Below are 11,508 nucleotides of genomic sequence, written 5' to 3' on the forward strand. Positions count from 1 at the left end.
TCTGCTGTCGCCACGAGAGGACGCTCTTTCGAGTTTTTCTACATGATTATAGAGCGAGGGGGTCAAGGAGTGAAATAAGTCACCAAATATACTTTAGAAACATCTGAAACATGGAGTTATACATTCCCTGTCTGAGTGGCGCGACCGGCGATCTGATCTCCTGTGACCGAGTGTGAGTTACGAGGTCAGTGGTGTAACTGTACTGTCCTACAGCGAACTCACCTCTTTCCTAACAGCTTTAGCAGCGTTAAATCATGTCTGCTCCTCACAGCTACAGCACTGTTACAGCTCTCAGTCATATTTTAGTATTAGTGCATTCAAAAACAACAAAAGTGAAAGAAAGAAGTGGTTCATGTGAGTTACAGCCCTGATTTAAACAAAGGTAAACTGAGTAGAACGTTAGCTTCCCAGGCTAGCTGATTTTAGCAGCTGGCTAACTTGAAGCAGCTCTGTCACTCGCACAACATGGAGAATTGATGCTACTGTAGATCAAACACGACACAAAAGCACCAATTTCAGTTTAAACGTACCTAAAAGGAGGACTCTGTTTGTCTGGTGAGAGATTCACACTGCAGTTGATGTTTTTACACAGTGAGCGTCAGATATACTGCGGTTCACCCCTCAAACTACGATGATAGAATAGAGAAATCCAGTCGCTAGCTGGTGTCTGAATACTGTGATATGCTCTGACATGGATGTGGTAGGAGTCACAGCAGTAAGGCGGTGTGATCCATCACTGACGTACCGAGCCAGCCAATGTTGGCTGTTCGTGTTAAGTTGATGTTGTTGAGAAACTAAACAGTTTAGCGCTTTAACCAGATAGCCCAGCTCTCGTCACCAGACAGATAAAATAATCTGTTTTCTTTCTTAAATTATGAATATAACAAAAAACTGCGGCTGTGCTTTTCCAGCTGGTAAACACAGCTGATCAGAAACTTTCTCCCTCTGTCCCAGGACAGATTAGTGAAATGTTCCACTGGTTGGTGAGTGTTTGTCATGTTCTGACCATAAAGGATAGTTTAGCAACTGACCACCCAGGAGCAAAAATCGGCCTTCAAACTAGGGCTGAACGATTTAGAAAAAATCTTGCGATTTGAAAATTGCACTCTTTGGATTTGCGATTCGGATATAAAAACGATTAATCTTTCAGCCCTACTTCAAACTTGAAAGAAATAATGATTTGACATTTATCGCGATATGTATCGATATCGACTGATGTGAAATTTTTTATCGTGATAACATTTTTGGCCATATCGCCCAGATCTAGCTAGACGTGAGCGAACCAACACAGGCAGGTTCATGAAAATGATTAATGTCACAGCGGGAAACCCGAAGCACAATTGCTTGGAACAGCCCGAGCCTATCGACTCAGTTTGCTAAGGCAACGACAGCCAAGATAAAAATCCATTCAGTAAAGTCTGCTGTTGGGTCACCTGACCGACAAAGCAGCTTGCAGAGGTGCTATCAGTTGTACCCAAAGGCTAAAACTTACACAAACCATTACAGCTGTTCTCCAATATCTTTCTCAAGAACTGAGTGTGCAACAGAACACAAAGCATATTGGCAATCGAGCCTAAATGTCCCAGACAGACCAAAAAGACCAGTGAAAACAAGAGTTTTGAGCAGAAAACCCTAATTGTCCAGGCTGAACGCTTGGAGCTTTTACCAGCAACAATTAAGCGATTAGATTACATGCAATTGCGTGAGTTTCTTTCCCTCTGAAAGGTTTTCATAGAACATCCCGTTTCTGGCTGCAGCCCAACTGTTCTCCAAGCTAATGAAATCGGCCTCGGTCATTTTCACAGCCTCTCCCGGCCACGTCCCACTGACTCAGTGAAGCTAATTGCAGTTTGAAGAACAGGCCACTAGCAATAAAGCAGGACCTGGGGGGAACGTGATAATCTGCGGAAAATGTCTCTCTCTCTGTCTGTGAGTCAGCATTATGTTACAGGCCTAAGCATCGTCAGACGGTCTTAAGCTACACCGATCAGGCATAACATTATGACCACCTCCTTGTTTCTATGCTCATTGTCCATTTTATCAGTTCCACTTACTATATAGGTGCACTTTGTAGTTCTACAGTTACAGACTGTAGTCCATCTGTTTCTCTGCATACTTTGTTACCCTGTTCTTCAGTGGTCAGGACCCCCATGGACCCTCACAGAGCAGGTACTATTTGGGTGGTGGATCATTCTCAGCACTGCAGTAACACTGATGTGGTGGTGGTGCGTTAGCGTGTGTTGCGCTGGTCTGAGTGGATCAGACAGCAGTGTTGCTGGAGTTTTTAAACACCTCATTGTCACTGCTGGACTGAGAATAGTCCACCAACCAAAAATATCCAGCCAACAGCGTCCTGTGGGCAGCGTCCTGTGACCACTGATGAAGGACTAGAGGATGACCAACACAAACTGTGCAGCAGCAGATGAGCTATCGTCTCTGACTTTACATCTACAAAGGTGGACTGACAAGGTTGGAGTGTCTAATAGAGTGGACCAGCGCAACACACACTAACACACCACCACCATGTCAGTGTTACTGCAGTGCTGAGAATGATCCACCACCCAAATAGTACCTGCTCTGTGAGGGTCCATGGGGGTCCTGACCACTGAAGAACAGGGTAAAAGGGGGCTAACAAAGTATGCAGAGAAACAGATGGACTACAGTCTGTAACTGTAGAACTACAAAGTGCACCTATATAGTAAGTGGAGCTGATAAAATGGACAATGAAACAAGGAGGTGGTCATAATGTTACGCCTGATTGCACGGCTGCCTTTTGTCATTAGGCCTTCAACAGAGAGAAGACGAACAGGTTACACATTCACCTACACATGTAAATGTGCTCTCTTATCCCAAAACCAAGCAAACGGTAAACTTTCCAGCACAAAGTCATGCTGGGAGTACAAGACAGAGAGTCCTGCAGGCCCTATTTACATACAAGACGGGCCTCTGGACGCTGATTACACGTATCCTTATCTTGAAATCACACAGCGAATTGAGATCCGTCTTTGAATAAACTTTTTCAGCAAACCTTGAAGCTTCATTTTAGATCTTCGAACTGGATTTTTTAAAGCTGGTTACATGTGCTTCCCATTCTGAAGCATGATGTCATGGTAAACTCAGAGTGTCTCTCTCCTGCTGCTGCAAGGGGAAACAGATAGCGCTGTGGTGCGTGTCGTAACGCAGTCGTTATGGAGGCTTCTAAAGTGATCAAATGTCATTTTGATCACAAGAACCTTGGAAAGACTGTAGCTTCCCTCACTCTTCCTTTTCTGTTCCTCTCTCCTGAGGACAGGTAACACAAGCCGTTTTCAAAGGCTCGGCAGCAGGGCGTGAACATTTTGAGCTCAAGGTGAAATTATCTTGGACAGTGAAGCAGCAGTGCTTGCTGAGCGAGATGAGATCAGCATGTTTTGGAGCAGCTACCATGTTGACATTTGCATTTAGGCATTTGGTAGATGCTCTTTTCCAAATTTTGATTTAAAAATAGGTATAAAGTTAAGAGTCTAGCCCAAGGACTCTTACTGGTGAAGCTGGTGCGCAAGGAACAGAACCCAAGTTCCTGCTGTGGAAAGTAGGGCTGAACGATTTGGGGAAAATATCTAATTGCGATTTGTTTCCAACTTATATTGCGATTATTTTTTAAGAAACTGAGATTCAGGCTTGGCCAAGAAGGCCAGTATATCCACCTTTTTTTGGCTGGACCCCTGAATGGCCAAACTGCCAATAAGTCGTGGTTATGATGTCACAACACATGGAGGTTTGGTTGTCTCTGATTGGTCTATCTTATCTACAGGCATTTCACAAGCTCTGTGTTATTAGGTTTAATTTCTCCTCTGAAAACTTAAGACAATGTTTTTTTTAACAATGTACACACCGAAAAAGGTGGTCCTTCAAGGGTTCTTTAGTAAAGACAGTGGTTCTAAATAGAACCATGAACACTCTAAGATCCATTTGCATTCTTAGAGGGTTCTATGCATGGTGAAATCAGTCTTCAGATTGATGGAGATGTTTGTATAGGTTTGCATAGGGTTCTATATAGCACCAAAAAGGTTCTGCTATTGTTACAAGCGTTGACACCATAACAATGGCAGAACCCATTTTGGGGGTATATAGAACACATTTTCCATCAATCTGAAGAACAATTTCACCAGGCAAAGAACACTTTAAGCATGCAAATGGATCTTAGAGTGTTGATGGTTCTACATAGAATGATTGTCTTTACTAAAGAACCAACCTTTTCAGAACCTTGAGCCCCAGTGGAAAGGCAACAACATCATTCACAACAGCTGAAGAACCTTCACAAGAACACTACAGAGCAAAGTATGAGGGATATCATAACAGCAGCGTGCAATACATTTAAGGAACCTACCATGCCGCCATGGGTCCTTGGGCTCAACCGATCCGGAGACGATCTCCTCATCAGCAGGAAACGTTACCCTCTTGGCTCCATGTTTATGCCCTACGCCCTCTTCCTGGGCCGGAGACGGAGTAAGAACCTCCACACTCGTTAAACCAGGAGGCATCCCATCGCCCCCTTCTGAGGGTTTCTGCACATCCTTGTTTGCATCGGTGTCCAACGTTAAGGGCTTCGCACCAGTACAACCAGAGGCACCTTCCTCACTTAAAGCGGTCCCACAAGCCGTCGGCGGTTCGGACTCCAAAACTCCACTTTCGTCCAGACTTAAATCCACACCGATGTCCATGTCGCCGTCGTCGGCCGCAGTAAAACTGCGACTTCTCTCTGCTACTTTCCTGCTGTTCGCTGCCGTTCGACCTGCAGTCAACGGCGAGCCCATTGTTGTTCTGTGGAAACAGCTCTTCTTTGCCTTTCTTGCCATCGTTGTCCTTGTCCCCCACATGACAGTCCGTCACTCTTGCCAGAGCATCATCAGCAAGAGTCTCTGCATCACCTGCTTGCTTCCCTGCATCCCCGTCCATCAAACGAAGGCTGTTGCGTGGAATGATCTCCTCCGAGACGTGTGCTGCAGTGTCGACGCCGGTTTTTACATTTGCATTGCATAAATCTAGAGCTTGATCCTCACTATTCATCTTCTCATTTCAGTAGAGCCGCAGCACACCACCGACTGCCCCCTTGAGAAACTGGACTCTGAGTAGTTTTGTATAGTCTATGTACTCCTATGTACTTTGTATAGTCTATGTTGTCTAATAATTACTATAATAATTTCTCTCAGAACAGAAAAAAAACAGTTCAGCGCCTTTCTGATAAGTGCAACTTTGGATTCAACATTTTAAATAACACCACTTACTTCCAATACACACACGCATGTCCACTAATATGAACTTGGACAGTCTTGTGCAGTATTATTAAGTCTTGTGCAGTATTATTCAGTCTTGTGCAGTATTACTCAGTCTTGTGACTCCGAGGCTGCACGGAGTCCCACTTTGTTGTTGCCTTCTTTGTACCAGCAAAACAGAAAAGCCTGCGCTGCTGTAAACGCACTCGAGACTCCTTCACCTTTCCAGAGAAGCACCTACTGTGAAATATAAATTATACAGATGTCACTGAAAGCACTACCTTCCCTCGTTTCCAAATCACCTGGGCAGCATAACGTCCAAACCCCACATAGCTGTTTTCTGTCAGGATCCTGTTCCACTGGATTCAATAACAACACTAGTTCGTACAGTTTCAACCGGGAGCAATGCGAACGTAGCTAGACCGGACTTCTCCTTCGCGTCAACACAGACCTAATAAGTATCTAGATCGAATAAACTATTGACAAAAAGCAAGAAATACAGGACATTAATGAGGGGGGGAGTCTCTCACGGCGCTTCCATTACGTTAGCTGACTGTTAGCAGCAGCGGCGGCGGCTACAGCTCTGGCTAGCTTGCGCCAAGACCGTTTCATTTGCGTGAAAAGTGAGAAATAAGCGAAGTATTTTGGACCAAAAGCGCTAAACTGACACCGACCGTGCCGCTCGGTGTTTCCAGGCGGCTCGGTGCGGGTATGTCGAAGCGGAGGAGGTGCAAATTTGACTCTCTGTCACCGAAGAGCGGCGCCTCTCAGTCCTCGGGTCGGCTGAGGAAAGTCGGCCGTCATGACGAGCTGCCCGCGCTGCGGGCGGCCGAACGGGCGAGCCGGGGCGCCCAAAGCCTCCACGACAAAGCGCCTCGGGTTGAAGGTGTTAACAGCGCGATTCTGCGTCCGTATGATGGCGAAACACGGAGGTGGCCGCAGGCGAGCACATAGAAAAACACGACCCCACAGACACACAGACACACACTTCAAGCCCCACAACTGTTTTGTTGTTCATCCGTCGCTACGTCATCGCGGCCGAAGAGTTCACGCTGAGCTTTCGGAACGGCACATTCGCGTCTCGCCGCAACGTTGTGGTCAGTTCTTAAAACAAATGGATGGTCACAAATGAAGAGTGACCGAAACACTCCTTCCTGTCTTTTGGGTTTATGGAAGGCGATTTTAAACCGAGTTGCCGCTGAGCCAGTCCGTGCTGCTTGTTTTGGCGAATCATGCCCGCCGCCCTGCCAAAAGCGTCTGTCACGTTCACGTCTTCTGCTAATGCGCTAAAATATTTCATGTATATATATTTATTTTTATTTCAGTACAAATGTCAGAGTAATTCAGAGATGTGATGAGTTAATATATAAAAGCAAACGTAAACAAGCGAATAAATAGAACGAAACTGCTGCTGTCATGCTGGCTCAGTGTCATGGCAGGTCAATGAAATGATGAAGGAATTCACCCCCCGCCGACTCCACTCCATTAGAGAGATTAATCACTGTTTTTGTGCACTCTCACAAAAACAACTACAGCTGCTTTAGGATGGGTATTTGGGGGCTGGCTGGGAACACAGAAAGAAGGCAATCTGCTAGCAAGCCACATTTTGTGCAGCCAATTCAATGAATCAATCAATCATCAATGAATCAATCAATCAACCTTTATTTAAACTCCCGAACACACTGAGAGAGACCCTCATTTACAATGTAGCCGAGTAATACAGGAATCAGGGATTGAGAAGTTGTACGGTAAAAAAATAAATCACATGCTATAATTAAATAATAAAAATCATAACAGTAACATTTAATAATAAGGGACCAATAAACTGTTGAATCAATAAAGGATTCAAAATTACAATATAACAACTAATCAAGTAACAGAGCAGATTAAGATGAGATAAATAAAAACATAAATTAATGAAATAAAAGAAATAGATGTAAGACAATAAATTGACAATAATAAAAGAAATAAAAAGAAAACTAATAAAAGAAATAAAAAGTAAAGAGATAAAAGTACAAAAGTAAAAAAGTAAAAAGCAATAGCTAAGACCAGGGGCGTCGCTAGGCCAAATATTTAGCCCCAGAAGTGAATGCACATTATTATCAACAGTATTTTGCATTTATTCTTCATTATTCATTATTTAAATGTGCCATCATGTCTCCAAATTTACAGCATTACTGTGAAAGCAGGATGAGAACTGGGATAGGCGCTGCTGCTGCTCTGTTCCACCCTCTGCTTTCGACGCTGCTAGCAGAGATTTGCTAACATAACAACATGAGTGTTATATTTCTCTACTGTTTGATTTGGGGAAAAGTGTAACACCGGCTCAGCCAATCATATGAGACCTTGTACACTATATCAGCCAATTATATCAGAACTGGAGGTGGTTCTCTGGTGCCGCTCAGAAATGTCCATTTTTGTGTATTTTAACAGTTCTTGAGCCTCAATTTAGCAATATTGGTTTTTAAATCCATCATATAAAATTCCAATCACCACAGAAGAGCTCGTCCCCACAGTCATGTGTAAAGGCTGAGGCCATATTTTGAGGTAAAAAAAAACCATGCTTTTCTGCAATTTTAACTACAATAATCCATACACGACTATGAAATATATGACTTAAATGACATAAAGAAAACTAATGCCAAATAAATATTATAAAATATAGAATGAAAGTTGTTGTCCCCAGGAGTCGTGTCACTGGTGTTACTGCACAACAAAAAATCTCTTATTTTGAAATAAAAGTCACACTGATGACATCACCTGACTTCCTTTTACCTGTTTTCTGAGGATCTATGAAGAAAAGCACATGGTGAGTCCACTGTGTCTTTCAGTTATCAGAGATTTTCTCATTTAGCTCATGATTTCATATGAAGCTTTTAGCTGAAGTCGCTGGTGTGACCGACTTTATTCTGAGGTAACTGTGAAAAAATAGAACACAAATGGATTAAATTACATATTTTAGTGAATATTCCATGATTGACATCATGTGGTTTGATGCTCTGTAGCAGCCATTTTGTAAAATGTATTTTTCATTAAAAATGTCTCTGGTGTTACCTTTATTATGTGTAACACCAGTGAGGATCAGTAACATCAGTGACTCCTATAGACAGTTGGAAAAGTGGACGTTTCTGTAGAATGACCTAGTGAAGTTGTGACAGGGTTCCAGCTTTTTAAAATAAAGATTAAACCTTATTAAAAATCTGTCATATACATTCTGAATCAGTAATTAGTTAGAGAGTGAAGATATTTACCTACCATGTGTATTTGTGCAAATTGTTGTCAGTTTACTTGGCTATCAAGTTTTTAACTGATCGCTTGTTAGCTTTAGCTACCTGTAAGTTCACGTGAGGTAAGCACAAACATTAATATTTGACACTATCACACCAGTATTATCTATATATTATTTTAACATATGTAGCTGATGCTGGTGTCATGTTGACTGTATCGTAGTTTTATATTCCTGAATTCTTCAATCTGTAGATGATCATTAAGAGATGGCAGATCAGTAGAAGCCAAACCAAGATTTTTCAAACAAAAAAATAACTTATTGATCCTTGAGTTCTTGTAAATCTAAGTTAGCGAAGAGAGAGGAGCTGAAGGAGACTGACAGAGCTGAAGAAGCAGGGCTGATAGAGGTTAGGGGTCCAGAAGAAAGCGAGTGAGTGTTGTTTAAGCTTTCAGTTCAAATTAGTACTGAAAATTGAGAAAATATCATGTTTGTGCTGATAAATATCACCATGACGACGTCACCTAGACTGTTAAACACAGAGCTAAGCGCGACTACAGAACAAAATCACACTCTATCTGGTTGCGCAAACTGAGCCTGTACCAAACTATAATCTGTGTATTTGAATGACCTGCAGCTAAACTGAGAGTGAGGAGACAGCAGTGCTAATAGCTTTGTTTGATCTGTGCAGGTGGATTTCATATTTAATCCCTTAACATTTCAGGCTTATTACATACTAAGGCTTATTATTCAGTAACTACAGGGACTTCAATGCAAACTAATGAAGCTATTCTTAGGTTATAGAAGTGTGTAATACAACTTTGGGCCAGACTGCAGGCCCATGGCTTGCTAGGGGGTTAAGTTGTAAAAGATCTGTGCTTTACACACCACGAAGAAACACATCTTTTGTGTGCAAAACCTGGTCAAACAGCAGTTTTTTGCAAAAAAATTCCAGCTACTGCTACTCTCAAAGTTCATAATGAACAGACATCTTAGAGCAATTAAAAACACCCTCCTGTGGGCGTGTGCCCCCAGACCTTCTTAGTGAACTCTAGTGATGCCCCTGTGTGTAACTGTACTAACTGTCTTTAAATCACTGCTACAATGGAAAGGGTGGATTATTCAAATGACAGAAATCAATGACTGGAGCTTTTCTGTCTGTTTATATTTGGCTGAAAGGGTGAAAAACATCTGTCTAGCTCTGATTCTGCACCAAATAAAGGTAAGATTTCTGTTATCTTTATGATTTTGTTTAACGACCAAGGTGAAAGTTGCACTAATGCTAGCTTGGTTGTATATATTATTCTACAGGGAGATTCACTCGAAAGAGGCCCTGAATATTCTGCTGTAACTCCTGTTAGGATGAAGCAATCTGAACCAAAAAACATACGCTACATACCTTGACGTGTGTGTAATCGAATGCATTACATGCGATGCTGGAAGTGATCTCCGTTTTCTGCCAGACACATGAAGGGGTACAGGGGGTCTGCACCCGGAAGTTGCAAACGGAGGTTAAAACGTCTCAACGGCTGTCCGGCGCCGACCTCATCGCTCCGACGCAGGGGCATCCTGGCCTGTTCAAAGCTCCATATACTGAGGAGCTCATTGCACATTGTTTCGTTCAGATTGCTTCGTCCTAGAGAGAGTTATTACAGAATATTCAGGGGCCTCTTTCGAGTGAATCTCCCTGTATAACTTAGTGTCTAGGCTAGCAGTTAAGATTGGTTGACACTGCAGGGATTCCCAATGGTTGTATTGTGTAAGGCACACTCAACTTCAGTCACATACAGTCAGCTCAGGGGACCCAACCGGCAACCTCCGGTCACAAGGCTGGCTCCCTAACATCCAGCCTGTGACTGCCCCTAATTAAGGCTGCATGGGCTGGAGGGATATGATGGTATGTTACAGAATACTGCATAGCATATTAAATAACATATTGAACTCTAGTTTTAGGCCGGAATGCTGCTTTAAAATGGGTAAAATTGGAAGGTATTGTGCAGCACTGCGCTCAGAGGGAAAGAACAGGTGGAAACTAGTTTCTTCTAAACCTGCCTTAAAGCTAAAGACTGTAGGCCAATTTATATAATACCAAAAAAAGTTTACACAGTGATATCACTGCAAGGCTTGTTCACTCCATGAGCCCCTTGCCATCTCCACTACTGGTGAAAGTCCACAGACTAGTTTACTGGCTTATTTTGCAACCAAGAAACTGGCCACACAACTGTGGAGCAAGTGGCAGGATGGGATGGAAGTTAAACTCATTAAAATACCAGTTTTAAATGTAAACAGCAGAGAGTTGAAAAGCTCCCCAGATGGTTCATAAGTATTACTGCAATCGCCATCTGGCTGTTTGTTTGTTCTATTTTTATGTTCCTGAAAGTGACAGGAGGCAGGCCAGAACCTCTCAAAAGCTGGTTTAGAAATTTGGAGCTACAGTGATAGATGTCAGTGAATGACTCCTTATGTAATGATTTCAATGGACTTACCACGACCTCGAACATGAAAAAATGCCCCTGTGCCTTTAATCTGGGAGGGGCTGGTGAGGGAGGGGGGGTGTACAGACTTTTTTCAGTTTGGTGGTGTTATTTCCATCTTCCAAATTTTGTTTTACACTCATTACCAGTAGAGGGCAGCATGTTCTTACACAATGGAGGTTTGGTCTATTTTTAAAGACGGAGCTGCAGAACAGCTTTAGAACAAAAACCTGGTGAGCTCAGCCGACTTCATTCATTTAATTCCCAATCAAAACGGCCAAAAAGTACAAGTTATTCATTTGTCAGGATATTTCTGAGGAGATTCAATATAAAATAACTTGGACAAAGTGAAAAAAAACAAAACATTTTTCAACAGTTTTCAAAACTGGAGTTCAAATAAACTTTTAAAGATTTTTTTTTAAGAAAGGCCTGGTAGACACCAAAACTGTCATCATCAGATAAACAGTACTTGAAGCTTTATCTCTGAGAGAAAATAAAGCTCCACTCTTGCTTCAGATCTGAAAACATCCACAGGTGTTTCTGTCCATCCTTC

The 11,508-nt window shown here is 42.6% G+C and overlaps 1 protein-coding gene across 1 annotated transcript in view; it reads right to left on the reverse strand.

The window, feature by feature from the left end:
* ppp1r37 (protein phosphatase 1, regulatory subunit 37) overlaps positions 1 to 6,310 on the reverse strand; it is an 88,989-nt gene extending 82,679 nt beyond the window's left edge. The window contains 2 exon segments of the mRNA XM_036584589.1: positions 4,370 to 4,724; positions 4,726 to 6,310. Of these exon segments, the coding sequence (XP_036440482.1) occupies positions 4,370 to 4,724; positions 4,726 to 5,049 (679 nt within the window). The 5' untranslated portion in view covers positions 5,050 to 6,310.
* Positions 6,311 to 11,508: the final 5,198 nt, after the last annotated feature.

The sequence above is a fragment of the Colossoma macropomum genome, unplaced genomic scaffold, assembly GCF_904425465.1.
Source record: "Colossoma macropomum unplaced genomic scaffold, Colossoma_macropomum, whole genome shotgun sequence".
Taxonomy (NCBI): Eukaryota; Metazoa; Chordata; class Actinopteri; order Characiformes; family Serrasalmidae; genus Colossoma; species Colossoma macropomum.